General features: G+C 37.1%; 1 protein-coding gene across 2 annotated transcripts in view; it reads left to right on the top strand.

Moving 5' to 3' along the window:
* TCEA1 (transcription elongation factor A1) overlaps positions 1-18,625 on the top strand; it is a 46,237-nt gene that overhangs the window by 14,791 nt on the left and 12,821 nt on the right. Inside the window, exons 3-7 of one of the 2 annotated variants that reach the window (XM_021688154.1) lie at positions 61-166; positions 12,318-12,405; positions 15,217-15,359; positions 16,795-16,851; positions 17,843-17,997. In XM_021688154.1, the coding sequence (XP_021543829.1) occupies positions 61-166; positions 12,318-12,405; positions 15,217-15,359; positions 16,795-16,851; positions 17,843-17,997 (549 nt within the window). Of the gene's footprint in view, positions 1-60; positions 167-12,317; positions 12,406-15,213; positions 15,360-16,794; positions 16,852-17,842; positions 17,998-18,625 lie in introns of both variants that reach the window. The other variant, XM_021688153.2, reaches the window with a different exon arrangement.

The following is an 18,625-nucleotide window of genomic DNA, read 5'->3' as shown; positions in this document are numbered from 1 at the left end:
AACACTAAAATGTCTGAAATAAAACAGCTTGTACAAATTTTTTTTGTCATTGCCTTGCAGTCCACAAGAATTGGAATGTCAGTAAATGCTATTCGGAAGCAGAGTACAGATGAAGAAGTTACATCTTTAGCAAAGTCTCTCATCAAATCGTGGAAAAAGTTATTAGGTATATTGATCTTCCCTTATATATATTTATGATCTGATTTATTCAAACGTTTGGTGTTTGCATTTTTTCTGTTTACAATTATAAATGTATTGAAATCAGTGTCTTATATTAAGAGGGAGTGGCATTAGTTTGACCTCCTTGAAGGTTTTGCTTTTTAAGTTAGTCAAATTTAGCTTTTTTTGTCTTTCAGCACTTATAACTGGACTGCCTCTTTAAAAAGAAATTTTCCCCCCATGGGGAAGTTGTCATACTTTTTAAAAAGGTTTTTGAAATAATTTTCTAACTTACAGAAAGTTTACAAGAATAATAAAAATAACTCATGTATCTTTTTCTAGATCATTAATTTTTAATATTTGCCATATTTGTTTTGTCATATTTCTGTCTTCTCTGTCTTTGTATGTTTATACTCATAAAAGCACAAGTTACCTTTGCTGAACCATTTGAGAATAGTTGTATCTATCGTGCTTTACCCTTTAATACCTGTAAGTGTGTATTTCCTTGGAACAAGTTTATTTTCTTATGTAATCATAATATAGGGAATTCAGGAAATTTAACATTGGTATAGTACTGTAATCTGCAGTGCAGGTTCCTGTTTTGTCAGGTGTCCCAGTGATGTTCTCTATAGCTTTTTTTTTCCCTCTCAGAACAAGATCTAGTCTGGGATCACAGACATAATCTTCTGATCTGGAATAGTTCTTAAGCCTTCGTACGTTATTTATGACATTGATAATTTGAAGAATATAAGCACTCATCTTTGTTTTTATTTTATTTATTTATTTATCCATCTATTTTTCATTTTTGTTTTTAATAGCAGATTAAAATAGTCCTGATTTAGGCTTTATCTGTTATTTTCTCATGATTAGATGTGAATCCGTAGTTGGAATACTACTTAAGTGTGTTGTGTCCTGAGGTTATCACATCCAGAGGCATTGATGATGATGTTAATTTTGATAACCAAGTCAAGGCTTACACTGTATAGTTTATCATTTTTCTTCTTGTATCTAATAGGCATTCTGTGAGAGACACTTTAAGACCCTGAAACTATCTTGCTTCTCATCAGACCTCCCCCTGCCCCACATTTAGTATCCATCAATTCTTGCCCGAACCGCGCTATAAAGGCAGTTTTGGTAGTTGCAAAATTGTGATTCTCTAACTCTTCCACTTCTTCAGTATTTATAAATCATTCTACTACTACAAGAAAGAACCCTCCTTTTACTTCCCAGCTATTTTTCTATTAGTGGATTCCTATTTTTTTTAAGATTTTTTTTTTAATTATTTGAGAGAGAGAGAGAGAGCGCAAGAGGGGGTGGGGTTAGAGGGAGAAGCAGACTCCCCGCCGAGCAGGGAGCCCGATGTGGGACTCGATCCCGGGACTCTGGGATCATGACCTGAGCCGAAGGCAGTCGCTTAACCAACTGAGCCACCCAGGCGCCTGTGGATTCCTATTTTATAACATGGATTATAATCCATTACTGTTAATATTATTTTGATATTTATATTATCCCAGATTGGACCAGTGGGCGCCCATTCAAACTGGCTCTTGTGTCTGCTTGACAAACCCCTTCAGTTTTATCTCTTTTATATCCTGGAACCAAAAAATGTGTTGGGTTCTTCTCTCTTCCCTTCCCCAGCCTGGAATCAGCCATTTCTCTAAGCAGTTATTAGCCTTACAGGGAAGAGAAAAATAGAAAAAGTTGAACCTTTTAAAATTTCAAAGGAAACAGTAATAATAACAAAAAACCTATTACTTCCAAGAGCTTGGAAACTAGGAACTAAAAATTGTAAGGCCCCTAAAATTTAAAAAGTTTAGTCTTAAGAAAATGAAATCGGATCTTCCTGTATTGGATTCTGGACCAGAAAAGAAAAATTGCTATAAAGATCATTATTGGGAAAATTGACAGAATTTTTGTAAGGGCTGTAGGTAAGTAAACAGTATCATATCATTGTTAAATTTACTAAGTATTTACTGTGGTTATATAAGTGAATTTCTTTTTTCTTGGGGAATACATAGTGAAGTGTTTTGGAATTAAGGAGCCTGATATTTGCTACTGATTTTCAAATGGTTCAAAAGAAATATGTGTGCACACAATAGTGTACGTGTTTGTGTACATGCAGCACACATGTATGTGTATAGTAGGGGGCAATGAATGAATGAGGAAGCAAGTATACCACACATTAACACTTGGGGAATCTGAGTGAAGTTTTTTTTTAAAGTTTTATTTATTAGAGTGCAGGGGGAGGGACAGAGGGAGAGGAGAGAGAAACTCAAGCTGACCCCACGCTGAGCATAGAGCCCGATGTGGGTCTCAATCCCAGGACCTGGAGATCACTACCTGAGCCAAAACCAAGAGTCGGACTGTTAACCAACTGCGCCACTGAGGCACCCCTGAGTAAAGTTTTTTGCACCATTCTAAAACATTTGTGCAAGCTTCAGATTATTTCAAAATAAAAAGCTTTTAAAAAAAATCTAGTCTTTAAAGATAAACTGAAACTTTATGTTTATAATTCATTTAAATTTTAAATCTAGGGGTGCCTGGGTGGCTCAGTCGTTAAGCGTCTGCCTTCGGCTCAGGTCATGATCCCAGAGTCCTGGGATCGAGCCCCGCATCGGGCTCCCTGCTCCATTGGAAGCCTGCTTCTCCCTCTCCCACTCCCCCTGCTTATGTTCCCTCTTTCACTGTGTCTCTCTCTGTCAAATAAATAAATAAAATCTTAAAAAATTTTTTTTAAAGATCTAATTCCATATTCTAAAGTAATTAGAATTTGCCATAGAAACTTGACTGAGGGAGGGAGGAGCAAGATGGTGGAGGCATAGGAGACCTAAATTTCTTCTGACCCCAGGAATTCAGCTAGATAGGGATCAGACCATTCAGAACACCTACAAACTCAACAGGAGATTAAAGAAAAGAATAGCAGCAACTCTCTGAACAGAAAAGCGACCACTTTCTGGAAGGTAGGACGTGCGGAGAAGTGAATCTGAGGCGATATTCGGGAAGATAGACTACAGAGGAGGGAGCCTCTATCACCAGCTACCGGCAAGTGACAGAGCACCGGAGCACAAAATTGGAACTTTTAGAAGTTTGCTCTGGTGAGGGACGTCACTCCAGTGGCTAAGTGGGGGGTGAAACCCTCGGTGGGACAGTGTGGTCTCAGGACCCCCGGAGTCACAGAAAGACTGGGGGTGCCTGAGTGTGGCAGAGCTCCCAGGTATCAGAGCAGAGAAGCTGGTTCCAAAGACAGAGCTGAGGAGTGGGTTCGCAGCTCGGGGTTGCCATAAACCATGATCTGCGGCACAGTCAGGCCACTGCTCTTTGAGCAGGGACCCAACAAGCAGCAGATCTGGGGAGACCCCGTCCTCCTCCCCCTGGAGGAGTGGCACAGGAACGCACCGCAGGGATCTGCTGGGTTTGGAGACTCCAAACGGGGTTGTGTGCCAGAGATAGAAATGCTCGGTCACAGGCTGGGTGAGTACGGAGTGCAGCCAGAGACCAGGAAGACAGGAGCGATTGACTGCTTTGCACTGAGGTCGCACTGAGGAGTGAGGCCCCTAGTTCTCGGCTCCTCTGGGACCAGAGATTGGGAGGCTGCCATTTTCACTCTCATCCTCCAAAGCTGTATGGAAGGCTTTCAGGGAACTAAAGCTACTGAGAGCAAATCTGAGCAGATGACTTAGCCTGGCCCCTGGCAAGGGTGTTGCAATTCCACCTCAGGCAAAGACGTTTGAGAATCACTGCAACAGGCCCCTCCCCCAGAAGATCAGCAAGAACATCCAGCCAAGACCAAATTTACCAATCAATGAGAACAGCAAAACCCCAATGCTAGGGCAATACAGCACATAGAATTTACGGCTTTTTTCCCGTGATGCTTTAGACTTTCAAAGTTAATTTTTAAAATTTTCTTTATTTTTTCTTTTTCTATTTTTTAGTTGAATTTTTCTTCTTTTTCAACCAACATCTTATCAATTCCTTTTTTAAAACTCTTTTTAAATTTTTCATTTTTACAGTCATATTCTATCTCATCATTGTATTTAACCTTATTTTTTGTATATATAGAAGTTTTTCTTTCTTTAAAATTTTGGGATACAGTTTCTTCTAACAGACCAAAATATACCCTAAATCTAGTGTATGACATTCTCCTAGTCTCCCACCTGATCACATTCTCTCTTTTTTAAAAATTTTTTTCCTTTCTTTTTTCAACCAACTTCTTATTATCAATTCCTTTTTAAAAATCTTTTTTTTTTTTTTTTTAGAGATTTTACTTATTTGACAGAGAGAGCATAAGCAGAGGGAGAGAGAGGGAGAAGCAGGCTCCCTGCTGAGCAAGGAGTCTGATGTGGGACTCAATCCCAGGACCCTGGGATCATGACCCGGGCTGAAGGTAGCCGCTTAACTGACTGAGCCACCCAGGCGTCCCTAAAAATCTTTTTTAATTGTCATCTTTACAGTCATATTTCATCCCTTTATCGTATTTACCCTTATTTTTGTATATATATGTTTTCTTTTCTTTAAAATTTTGGGAGGCAATTTCTTCTAACAAACCAAAATACACCAAAAATCTAGTGTGTGGCTCTGTTCTACTCACCAGCCTGATCATATGGCCCCCCCCCACCCCCCCGGTTTCGGGTCTCTTCTATTTCTTTACTGTATATTTTTCTGGGGTCGGTGTTAGCATTTTAGCATTTTTTTTAGCATTTTGTTCTCTCATTCATCTATTCTCCTCTGGACGAAATGACAACATGGAAGCACTCACCTCAAAAAAAAACAAGAGGCAGTACCGACTGCCAGGGACCTAATCAATACAGACATTAGTAAGATGTCAGAACTAGAGTTCAGAATGAGGACTATAAAGATACTAGCTGGGCTTGAAAAAAGTATAGAAGATACTAGAGAATCCCTTTCTGGAGAAATAAAAGAACTAAAATCTAACCAAGTCAAAATCAAGAAGGCTATTAATGAGGTGTAATCATAATGGAGGCTTTAACTGCTAGGATAAATGAGGCAGAAGAGAGAATCAGTGATATAGAAGACCAGATGATGGAGAATAAAGAGGCTGAGAAAAAGAGAGATAAACAACTACTGGATCACGAGGGCAGAATTAGATAAGTGATACCATAAAGCAAAACAACATTAGAATAATTGGGATCCCAGAAGAAGAAAGAGAGAGAGAGGCAGAATGTATATTGGAGCAAATTATAGCAGAGAACTTCCCTAATTTGGGGAAGGAAACAGGCATGAAAATCCAGGAGGCACAGAGAACCCCCCCCCAAAATCAATAAAAATAGGTCAACACCCCGACATCTAATAGTAAAACTTACGAGTCTCAGAGACAAAGAGGAAATCCTGAAAGCACCTTGGGACAAGAGGTCTGTAACCTACAACAATCGAAACATTAGATTTGCAGCAGACCTATCCACAAGAGACGTGGCAGCCCAGAAAGGACTGGCATGATATATTCAGAGCACTAAACGAGAAAAATATGCAGCCAAGAATACTATATCTAGCTAGGCTGTCATTGAAAATAGAAGGAGAGATAAAAAGCTTCCAGGACAAACAAAAACTAAAGGAATTTGCAAACACAAAACCAGCCCTACAAGAAATACTGAAAGGGGTCCTCTAAGCAAGAGAGAGCCTAAAAGTAACATAGACCAGAAAGGAACAGAGACAATATACAGTAACAGTCACCTTACAGGCAACACAATGGCACTAAATTCCTATCTTTCAATAGTTACCCTGAATGTAAATGGGCTAAATGCCCCAATCAAAAGGCACAGAGTATCAGATTGGACAAAAAAGCAAGACCCGTCAATATGCTGCCTGCAGGAGACTCATTTTAGACCCGAAGAGACCTCCACATTTGAAGTGAGAGGGTAGAACACTGCTTACCATGGTAATGGTCATCAAAAGAAAGCTGGGGTGGCAATCCTTATATCAGATAAATTAGATTTTAAACCAAAGACTATAATAAGAGATGAGGAAGGACACCATATCTTACTTAAAGGGTCTATACAACAAGAAGAGGTAACAATTTTAAATATCTATGCCCCTAACATGGGAGCAGCCAATTATATAAGCCAATTAATAACAAAATCGGAGAAACACATCGACAATAATACAATAGTAGTACGGGATGTTAACACACCGCTCACTGAAATGGACAGATCATCTAAGCAAAAGATCAACAAGGAAATAAAGGCTTTAAATGACACACTGGACCAGATGGACTTCACAGATATATTCAGAACATTCCATCCCAAAGCAACAGAATACACATTCTTCTCTAGTGCCCATGGGACATTCTCCAGAATAGATCACATCCTAGGTCACAAATCAGGTCTCAACTGGTACCAAAAGATTGGGATCATTCCCTGCCTATTTTCGGACCACAGTGCTTTGAAACTAGAACTCAATCACAAGAGGAAAGTTGGAAAGAACTCAAATACATGGAGGCTAAAGAGCATCCTACTAAAGAATAAATGAGTCAACCAGGAAATTAAAGAAGAATTTGAAAAATGCATGGAAACAAATGAAAACACAACTGTTCAGAATCTCAGGGATGCAGCAAAGGCGGTCCTACGAGGAAAGTATATAGCAATACAAGCCCTTCTGAAGAAACAAGAAAGGTCTCAAATATACAACCTAACCCTACACCTAAAGGAGCTGGAGAAAGAACAGCTTAATAAAGCCTAAATCCAGTAGGAGAAGAGAAATATTAAAGATCAGAGCAGAAATCAATGAAATAGAAACCAAAAGAACAGTAGAATAGATCAACGAAACTAGGAGCTGGTTCTTTGAAAGAATAAATAAGATTGGTAAACCCCTGGCCAGACTTATCCAAAAGAAAAGAGAAAGGATCCAAATAAATAAAATCATGAATGAAAGAGGAGAGATCACAACCAACAGCAAAGAAGTACAAACAATTATAAGAACATATTATGAGCAACTCTATGCCAGCAATTAGACAATCTGGAAGAAATGGATGCATTCCTAGAGACGTATAAAGTACCAAAAGTGAACCAGGAAGAAATAGAAAACCTGAACAGACCCATAACCACTAAGGAAATTGAAGCAGTCATCAAAAATCTCCCAAAAACAAGAGCTCATGGCCACATGGCTTCCCAGGGGAATTCTGCCAAACATTTAAAGAAGAATTAATACCTATTCTTCTGAAGCTGTTTCAAAGACTAGCAATGGAAGGAAAACTTCCAAACTCGTTTTATGAGGCCAGCATTACCTTGGTTCCCAAATGAGACAAAGACCCCATCAAAAAGAACTACAGATCAATATCCCTGATGAACATGGATGCAAAAATTCTCACTAAAATACTAGCCAATAGGATCCAACAGTACATTAAAAGGATTATTCACCACGACCAAGTGGGATTTATCCCTGGGCTGCAACGTTGGTTCACCATCTGCAAATCAATGTGATACAATACATTAATAAAAGAAAGAACAAGAACCATATGATCCTCTCAATAGATGCAGAAAAAAGCATTTGACAAAGTACAGCATCCTTTCTTGATTAAAATGTTTCAGAGTGTAGGGATAGAGGATACATACCTCAATATCATAAAAGCCATTTATGAAAAACCCACAGCAAATATCATAGTCAATGGGGAAAAACTGAGAGCTTTTCCCCTAAGGTCAGGAACATGACAGGCATGTCCACTGTCACCACTGCTGCTCAACATAGTACTAGAAGTCCTAGCCTCAGCAATAAGACAACAAAAAGAAATAAAATGCATCCGAATCAGCAAAGAAGAAGTTAAACTCTCACTTTTTGCCAATGATATGATATTTTATGTGGAGAACCTAGAAGACTCCACCCCAAAACTGCTAGAACTTATGCAGGAATTCAGTAAAGTGGCCGGATATAAAATCAATGCACAGAAATCAGTTGCGTTTCTATACACCAGCAACAAGACAGAAGAAAGAGAAAATAAGGAGTCGATCCCATTTACAGTTGTACCCAAAACCGTAAGATACCTAGGAATAAATCTAACCAAGGAAGCAAAGGATCTGTACTCAGAAAATTATAGAATACTCCTGAAAGAAATTGAGGAAGACAAAGAAATGGAAAAACGTTCCATGCTCTTGGATTGGAAGAACAAATATTGTGAAAATGTCAATGCTCCCTAGAGCAGTCTACACATTTAATGCAATCCCTATCAAAATACCATCTACTTTTTTCAAAGAAATGGAGAAATAATCCTAAAATTTGTATGGAACCAGAAAAGACCCCGCATAGCCAGAGGAATGTTGAAAAAGAAAAGCAAAGCCGGTGGCATCACAATTCGGGACTTCAGGCTCTGTTACAAAACCGTAATTAATCATGAAGACAGTATGGTACTGGCACAGAAACAGACACATCAATCAATGGAACAGAATAGAGAGCCCAGAAATGGACCCTCAACTCTATGGTCAGCTAATCTTCGACAAGGCAGGAAAGAATGTCCAGTGGAAAAAAGACAGTCTCTTTAACAAATGGTGTTGGGAAAATTGGACAGCCACATGCAGAAGAATGAAACTGGACCATTTCCTTACACCACGCACAAAAATAGACTCAAAGTGGATGGAAGACCTCAGTGTGAGACAGGAATCCATCAAAATCCTTGAGAACACAGGCAGCAACCTCTTCGACCTCAGCCACACCAACTTCTTCCTAGACACATTGCCAAAGGGAGGGAAAGCAAGGGCAAAAATGAAGTATTGGGACTTCATCAAGATAAAAACCTTTTGCTCAGCAAAGGAAACAGTCAACAAAACCAAAAGACAACTGACAGAATGAGAAGATATTTGCAAATGACATATCAGATAAAGAGCTAGTATCCAAAATCTATAAAGATCTTACCAAACTCAACACCCAAAGAACAAAGAATCCAATCAAGAAATGGGCAGAAGACATAAACAGACATTTCTGCAAAGATGACATCCATATGGCCAACAGACACATGAAAAAGTGCTCAACATCACTTGGCATCAGGGAAATCCAAATCAAAACCTCAATGAAGATACCAGTCAGAATGGCTAAAATTTACAAGTCAGGAAACGAGAGATGTTGGTGAGGATTCGGAGAAAGGGGAACCCTCCTACACTGTTGGTGGGAATGCACGCTGGTGCAGCTACTCTGGAATACAGTATGGAGATTCCTCAAAAAGTTGAAAATGACCCAGCAATTCCACTACTGGGTATTTACCCGAAGGATACAAATGTAGTGATCCGATTGGGCACATGCATCCTAATATTTATAGCAGTAATGTCCACAATAGCCAAACTATGGAAAGAGCCTATATGTCCATCAACAGATGAATGAATATAGAATGTGTTGAATATATATATAATGGAATATAATGCAGCCATCAAAAAGATGAATTCTTGCCATTTGCAATGATGTGGATGGAACTAGAGGGTATTATGCTATGCGAAATAAGTCAGAGACAAGTATCATATGATCTCACTGATATGAGGAATTTGAGAAACAAGATAGGATCATAGGGGAAGGGAGGGAAAATTGAAACGAGGAAACCAGAGGGCGAGACAAACCATAAGAGACTCTTAATCTCAAGAAACAAACTGAGGGTTGCTGGTGGGGAGAGGGGTGGGAGGCATGGCATGACTGGGTGATGGACATTGGGGAGGGTATGTACTATGGTGAGCACTGTGACTTGTGTAAGACTGATGAATCACAGACCTGTACCCCTGAAACAAATAATACATTATATGTTAATTAAAAAAAATTAAAAAGTTGACTGAGAACCATATATATGTGTTTTTATTTCTGGAAAGATGGTTTACATTTTGTCGGACATTGTAGTTATGTTTATTTAATCTTAAATTTAAAGAAGTTGTGCTCTTTTATACTTACTGGAGGTATCTGATCTCATTATAAGTTCTTCTTTAAAAACTTTTTTTTAATATTGACAGGTTTCCATGTTCATTAAATATGGAGAATTGGAGGAGGAAAAGAAATAATTCTTAAGTCTTTCTTTAAATACAACTATCAGTTAATATCTTGTTGCATTTCTTGTCTTTTTTTCTTTGTGTATGGATTTTGTTTCAACTGTAATTCTTTTTAATGCTGTATGTATATTTACTTATATTGCCTTTTTTTAATGAAAAAATTTTTGTATTTTTATATCATCATTAACTCACTTATTGGCTTCAGAATAATCCACTGGGTGATTATGCCATAATTTAATCACTTACCTGTTAGATATGTTTTTTCCTTAACTTTGTAGCTATTATAAAGAATATCTTGATGACTATCTCTCTGCCTAAAGATTTTTCTTTAGATTATTAGCTAGATTTCCAGATTTACTACTACTGCTACACTGGAGCATAGTTTTGAATACTTAACATATGAATGCATTTAACCCTCCCAGGAGCCCGGTGTGCTAGGTGTCATTATATTTCCCATTTTCTAATGCGAATGGAGACACTGAGAAATTAAGCATCTTGTGCACAGTTGGATTGGTTGTGGAGTGTGATCTGCAGATAGATAGTCTCAGTCCAGAGCTGGATCACTTCTCTGTGGGTCTGTTGTATTGCCCATGACACTATGTTCATATAGTAGGAATGCTTTTAAGGCTGTTTACATCTCTTACTGCTCTGCTTCCTCAAAGGATTGCACCAGTTCACACTGCTAGAGCAGTATGTGGGATCCGTATGATGCGTTGGATCCTGGTTAGATAGTATTGCATTGTTAGATCACCTTTCACATGCTTTCTACCCTCTTAATTTCGGAGTATTTCCTAGTCCTTGTTATATTCTTTAATGTCATTATTAATCTTTGTTTTCTACCATCTTTAGGCTTTGGGGCCTTCCAAATGAATTGTAGAGAATAAAAGGGGGCAATAAAATTAGTATGTGAAGACTAACACGTTATCATAGGGGACTTGAATTGTATTTTGGATTTGGTAATCCTAACATTTACAAGATGAGTTCTAGAATTGTGATTTAGACCATTCTCTATCAGTTAGCCTCATCTAGATTAGCATATTAGAGTCATCTGGGGAACTTTTAAAGATTCTGATGCTCATGCTTCACTGACAGATTTGGATTGAATGGATCAGAATAGGAGCTTGAGCATAAGGATGTGCTTAAAATTACCTAGGTGGTCCTGATGAACAGTCAAATATATATACGTTCTTTTATATGCTATACAGAGGGATATGGAGAAGTAAAGTATTTATGTAGCTCTTATTACTTATGTAAGGATCAAAATATAGATAAGTGGGATAATTTGTGCAGTAGATCCAAACATTTTCTGAACCCAGCTTCAGAAGGCTGTTCTGGTTGATTTAAACACGTATGTTTCTTTTCATTGTTAAACAATTGCATTGGCCCAATCTATTTTACACCTCCTTACCTCTTAAATTTAAGCTTGTGCACTCTATATTACTTTACAGATTATTTAAGATAGAGGAGGTGTTAGGCAGGCCTTACTAATCCTGAAGTCTTTTCTATGAAAATGTTCTTTGTTTACTATCCCTGAAATATTTATATACATTTTGAATACTACCTTAAATTTTTTGACTTCATGAAAAATTGTTAAAATAATATATATGCTTTGCACTTTCATTTTTAAAATGACAGTACTGATATTATTTCCGCATTCTTTCCTTTGTTCTATAGATTTTTCTCCGTTTCATTTATTTATTATTATTTTAAAGATTTTATTTTATTTTTTAAAGATTTTATTTATTATTTATTTGAGAGAGAATGAGATAGAGCATGAGAGGGTCAGAGGGAGAAGCAGACTCCCTGCTGAGCAGGGAGCCCAATGCGGGACTCAATCCCAGGACTCCAGGATCATGACCTGAGCCGAAGGCAGTCGCTTAACCAACTGAGCCACCCAGGCGCCCCTAAAGATTGTATTTTTAAACATATTTTTCGCCATTTTAGCTTCTCACTGGCATACGACTTTGTGCTTCCCACTAAATGAGGGAGTTTATTTGGGAATGCTAAGCATGCATTGTGAAAAATACCCAAGTACATATGCTAATAGAATAGATTATATAAACTTCATTTACTGTTGAAAATTTAGGATTTTTGTTTTTTTGTTGTTGCATCAATAGCCTGATAACATGCAGTAGTTCCATTTTGTAATTTTTTTAACAAATGCTAACAACTGAGGGATTTCATAATTTTCAGATGGACCATCAACAGATAAAGACCCTGAAGAAAAGAAAAAAGATACTGCAATTACATCACAGAATAGCCCTGAAGCAAGAGAAGAAAGGTATGTCACTTTATGGAAATTCATTTCTGTTGGAAGTCATAGTTGTATTTGACTGTCACTTCCTCCATGGTCTTATTTATGGTCTCCTATCTCCTATCTGTACTCCTTTTTCTATTTTCTAACCAGACAGAATTAGTAAATGTATATAGCCCAATAGAATATTCTAAGGTTTCTTACAGGATTTTCGTGGAAATTTAAAAGAGACTTAGAAGACACTACATAAATAAGGAGAAATTACTTACACTGTATTCAACAAGCTTAATTGAATGGAATCCCTGGGATAGCACTAATAGAATTGATAAGGAAGGTACTGATTAAGGATTCAAGTGGTTACTTCCCTTATTTACCACGTTTCTTTTTTAGATTTTTTTTTTTTCTTGGCCCTGGATCTGTTTCCCTTTTTATGCAAATTTTTTCCTTCTCAATTTAGCTATCTTTCATAAGAACTTAAAATGTGAAGTTCAGTAATGAAGGGTTCAAATTGTTCCTCAGCTTTCGTGAGGCCTTTGCATTTATTCTTTCCTGTCACATATAATGAGTGAACTGTGTAATATCCAGCATGTTGATGTGGTAGGTGACATGCCTAGTAGGTTAAATACAGTTCCTCTGTTCTTGGGAAGCTTGTATTTTAACACTTGACTCTGATGTAGAGCAATAGTTCTCAAAGTGTGGTCCCTTTAAGAGCAGAGAACCTGGCAACTTGCTAGCAAAAGCAAATTCTTGGGCTCCACCCTCGAACTACTGAATCAGGAATTATGATGGTGGGGCCCCTAAATAGGTTTTAACAAGCTTTTTAAGTGATTCTGATGTGATAATGATGTGATAATGCACTCAAGTTTTAGGCTACCTATTTTAACTTCATTTATTTCTTAGTATTTTCCCCAAAGTGATAATGTACCCCTCATTGGTTCAGTAACAATAATTAATATCCCATACACTATTGTCTTACGCATTAGAACTAACTAAACTTGATGATAAAAGAGGTAAGCTAAAGAAAGGGTAAACATCAGTTGTTAATAAAATGTATTCAGTGTTTTCTAACTCTTCTGAGATAGTTTTAGACTTTTAGAAAATTGTAAGAACAGAACAGAGAACTCCCAGTTGCCACTATGTGTGTATATGCGTATATATATGTGTGTGTACATACTCAGACACATGAATAATTTTATTTTGAACCAAATGAGAGTCCTTTATATCCGTAAATACATCCGTGTGTATTTTCTGAGAGCAAGGACGCTTTCTCACATCTAAGCACAATTCGGATACCAATGTCCAGAAGTTAGGATTAATACAGTACTTTTTTCCTAATCTGTAGGACTTATTCATATGTTAGCAGTTTTTCCAATAGAGTATTTTATTGCAGAGGAAAAAGATTTTTCCATAATATCATCCAGGATCACATACTGCATTTAGCTATCATCTCTGGTTTCCTTTAATCTGGAGTAATTCTTCAATCTGTCACGACCATAATATTTTTGAAAAGTATAGGCTATAATTTATGACATTTTTTTTTTTTAAAGATTTTATTTATTTATTTGACAGAGACACAGCGAGAGAGGGAACACAAGCAGGGGGAGAGGGAGAAGCAGGGAGCTGAGCAGGGAGCCCGATGCGGGGCTCGATCCCAGGACCCTGGGACCATGACCTGAGGCAAAGGCAGACGCTTAACGACTGAGCCACCCAGGTGCCCCAGTTTATGACATTTTTAACAAATGCTTTCAGTTGTGTTATATTCAAAGTCGCTGACTTTGTGCCTTGAATATAAAATATAAAAGTATAGGCAGATATTTTAAGTAGATACTGGAGTAGGAAGAAGTTCCTAGTATATTTTTATCTGTTTTATGTAATTGAAGTTTAGGGAGCGAGCCTATTGATAAATGCACAGAATTATCACATATGAAGTCTGACAAAGTGGTTGGTATCTATCCATACACACGCACAGTTACTCACACTCTCTCTCTCTGAAGAAGACAAGGCTTCAGGAAGCAGGTGATTAAAGTAGAAAGTATACAGAAGGACTCTTCTGTCCTTGGGGATCTTTTTGTGCAGTTTGATAGTGGGTTATGTGGAGGGAGAGGAGGAGGTATCTCCTTGGAGCAGTTCAGCAAGTTACTCCGTGGCGGGTGAATGGTGTCTTTGGAAAGGTTTGTGGCAGATATCTTCAATGTGATAAACATTAATTGAAACCCTGCAGAAAATATTTTGGTGAGACTCTAAGAAGTTAGAAGCAATTGAAATGATTAGGTTGACTGGAAAACTGTTAAGCTGTCCTGATTGAGTTGATGTTTCTAGGGAGGAATTAGACATTTTCATATTCTTAGAACTCATTTCTCACTACACATGTTTTTTATCCAGAAGGGAGTGTTTTAAATATAAACGTCATTGGTTGTCTAATTGGAACAAGGTTTTTCAAACATTGTTTTTCCCCCTCTGGTCTTGGTTGAGAGTTGTCATATTCTCTGGTATCATCTCCTCGCCCTTCTCATAACCAAGATCCTTGTTTTCATTTATTGTATTGAGCTGTGATGTGTATTGTATTTATCAAAAATATTGTTTAATGTTTAAAAGGATAATCAAGGTGTTTAATTGGTTAAAAAAACATGAAATGTGTCTCAGATTTCCTAAAATTTTAACTTTTTAGAAATCTATATGCATGCAATTTCTTTTTTCATTTAAGAGTCACTGAATATGATCCCATTTATTTAGTCCAAAAATTTTTGTTTTTAGAGAGTGATAGTAATGACGTTACTTTAAGAGAACTTTTCCTGTTTTCTTTTTGGTGTGTGTGTGTGTGTATGTGTATTTTAGTAGTTCCAGTGGCAACGTAAGCAGCAGAAAGGATGAGACAAATGCTCGAGATACTTATGTTTCATCTTTTCCTCGGGCACCAAGCACTTCTGATTCTGTACGGTTAAAGTGTAGGGAGATGCTTGCCGCAGCTCTCCGAACGGGAGGTAAGTTTAGTGTACCCTGTTTCATTGCCCAGTCCTTTGTTCCTCACCACTGCCACCGCCATGTCCACCTCCATGATTCTGTTTCACCAGCGGCATCCCGGTGATAACTGCTTGCACTGCTTAGTTCAGGAAGACGTTGTGGCAAATAGGGGTTACTGATGGCAGAGAGCACTAGGCATGCTGGGGCCTCTGCTCACTACTGTATAGTTCCAAGAAGGAGATTCCTTCTAATATATGGATGTTTCCCTTGATTCAGAGTAACTTAAAGGCTTTTCACAAATCTTTTTTTGCCCCACTTTAATCCAAGTTGACCCTTGAATAATGAGTTTAAACTGCTTGGGTTTACTTATAATGTAGATTTTTTTTCAACAAAAACAGTACAATAATGTAAATCTGTTTTCTCTTATGATTTTCTTAATAACATTTTCTTTTCTTTAGCTTACTCTAAGAATACAATGTATAGTATATGTAACATATAAAATATGTGTTAATTGTTTATGTTATTGGTAAGGCTTTTGGTCAACAGTAGGCTATTACTAGTTAAAGTTTTTCGGGAGTCAAAGGTTAAATGTGGATTTTTGACTGCCCAGGGAGTTGGCATCCTTAACCCCTGTGTCGTTCAAGGGTCAACTGTAATGACTGCTCCCCAGATTGAGCGTTAATGGTAATGTATTTGGGTCCTGTTGTTAAATGTTAGTATGACAAATAGTATTTGTTTTATATTCGTAATTCCATTTTTTACTTTTTTTAAGTGGAAAAGAGATCTTGATTTATATATATATATGGGAACCTTAATCTGATTTGGTTATTCATTCTTAAAGTATCATATACAGGAATATTTATCATCTTATACAAATTCACTCCTTTTCTATTATACTGAACCATAGTTAGTATGACCTATTTTTCTCTTTACTCTGCCCTTTCTATTTTGATTCCCTTACTGTTTCTTTATATATTTTTTCTTTTTCTTCCTAGTTTCTTTTTATTTCCTTCTATCCATTTGAATATTTGCATAGGAGTCTTGTGAGTGTGTCCGTATATGTGATTGGCAGATGAAATGAATGGTTTCTTTGCATTGAAGCCTGAGTCACAGGAGACAAGACAGTTCTTTCTATAACTTTCTCTACTCTCTGCTGGAGCAACCAGAATTTATGGAGTTGTGAAATGAGGAATTGCCTGCTAGATCAATTACTTCCCCACTCCTGAGGGATAAGGAGTCATCAATGCAGAACCACTGTGGACATTAGGTGAATCCAGAGGAGGAGTCTAGTGGGTAGGAAAGAGAACAGATTCTAATGAAACTAAATAAAAAGGACTCTTTATTAGGGCAGTGGGGTTGAAATAGAAATACAGTTTAATTTACTCTGTATTGAAATTTTTTTTTTCAATATGTCATAATCACTTATTTTTGATAATTCTTTGTGCCTGTATTTAGATGACTACGTCGCTATTGGAGCTGATGAGGAAGAATTAGGATCTCAAATTGAGGAAGATATCCTTTGTGTGTATATTCATGATTGTTTAAATAATCTGCTAGATTATATTTTTCTTTCTCCTGTATAGAATTTGGAGTTTTCATTTTTCAGTTTCTATCTTCATTGTATTATTTTGCAAGAAAAGGATAGGGCCATCTATATCATTTTGTTCTTGTTTTCTTGTTATTCAAAAGTAAAACATGTTGATAGTATTTTTATTTTTCTTCCTTGCATATTGAGAATGTGGCATCTCAATTGAACTTGTGCAAAAGAATATGGAAGACACACACACACTATACATGTGAAGTAGGGTTTCACGTTTGGGGGAATCTCAGCAAAGCATGCGAGGTCCCCTGAGTTCATTACCCAGGAGGGAAGTGTGTTTGTCCTGGGCACCATGGAAGGGGCTTCAGAAGAGGTGTCGTGCATATCTGGGTGACCATGTGACCATGGAACTCTCCTAGTTTTGGAAATGGCCTTGTTGGAAAAAAGTGTGCTGCTCTTCAGGCTCGCCTGAAGTTTTTTTTCTGTTGAGAAAAGAAACTGCTAAACTAGCTTCTTGCTGAGCTGGGGGAGGAAATGAACCTTTGGGCCATCATGAATGGTTTCTTCCCAGAGGGCTCCCAAAGGAACTGTGTAGTCATCAAGCCTTTTAGGATCCTTTGTAGAATTCATATTTGGGCAAGTGAAAGTTTATATAAATGCAGTCTTTTCACAAGTTTTCTCACTCAGACGGAGTACCTAAGTTACTTTTTGAAACGTCTTTAATTTGTGTGCTACTGGCATTAAACATTAAGAAAGCATTGCTCATTCATAGTGTAAAAGTAGGATCACTGTTACTTGCCAGTTACAGATCAAGAAATGAGGTAGACACACTGCCTTGTTAGCTTAATCTAAATTGGAGACCATTTTGGAGAACTGCTTAGAAACTTCAGGAATTCTTATTTTGGTGAAATGGGAAAAAAAATACCTCTGTATTTTAACTTATTTTCCTTAATGGCCTAGTACCTATATATCAAGAAATAAGGAATACAGACATGAAATACAAAAATAGAGTACGAAGTAGAATATCAAATCTTAAAGATGCTAAGAATCCAAATTTAAGGAAAAATGTACTGTGTGGAAATATTCCTCCTGACTTATTCGCTAGAATGACAGCAGAGGTGAGTATATGTGAATATTATGTTTTCATGATGTGATTATATGATGTCAAGTCAAAAGTCTGTGTAAATCATGAAGTACTGTATAAGAACTACATTTATAATAAATCATTATTAGCTATTCTGATATATTTATATGTATAATATACTAGACAAATACTTAACGTGATTGAATCTGTTGGTGTCAATACTTTGTCTCTTCCACAACTATACCATAATCTTTGGTTGATTGCCTTAAATCATTGTCTAAAAATGAAATTGTTTTTACTTATTTTGGATTCATGTGGAATTGAAGATTTGAATATATAATTGCAAATGGACTTTGTAACCTCCAAATTCTTTTCATGGTTAAACCCCATAAAATTGGTCACATCTTACTATTCTTTAAATTTTAGGGAATGGTGGAGAAAATGAAATTCAGAGCTTGCTATTTATAGACACAGCTGTTCAGTCTGCAGTCTCATTATTTTATTACACATCCAAGAGAGTCTATTTGTCTTTCTATATAGCTAAATAAAAATGATTATATTTTTAACATTCACTTTTTTAAAACCTCATTAAAATAACCTAAAACTTTAAATTAGAGACCATAGTGTAATGAATTCCTATATATCTATCACCCAAGCTTCAG

Source organism: Neomonachus schauinslandi, chromosome 4 (assembly GCF_002201575.2).
Source record: "Neomonachus schauinslandi chromosome 4, ASM220157v2, whole genome shotgun sequence".
NCBI classification, from domain to species: domain Eukaryota; kingdom Metazoa; phylum Chordata; class Mammalia; order Carnivora; family Phocidae; genus Neomonachus; species Neomonachus schauinslandi.
The sequence above is the reverse complement of the archived record's forward strand: the minus strand, read 5'-3'. Positions and strand labels throughout refer to the sequence as shown.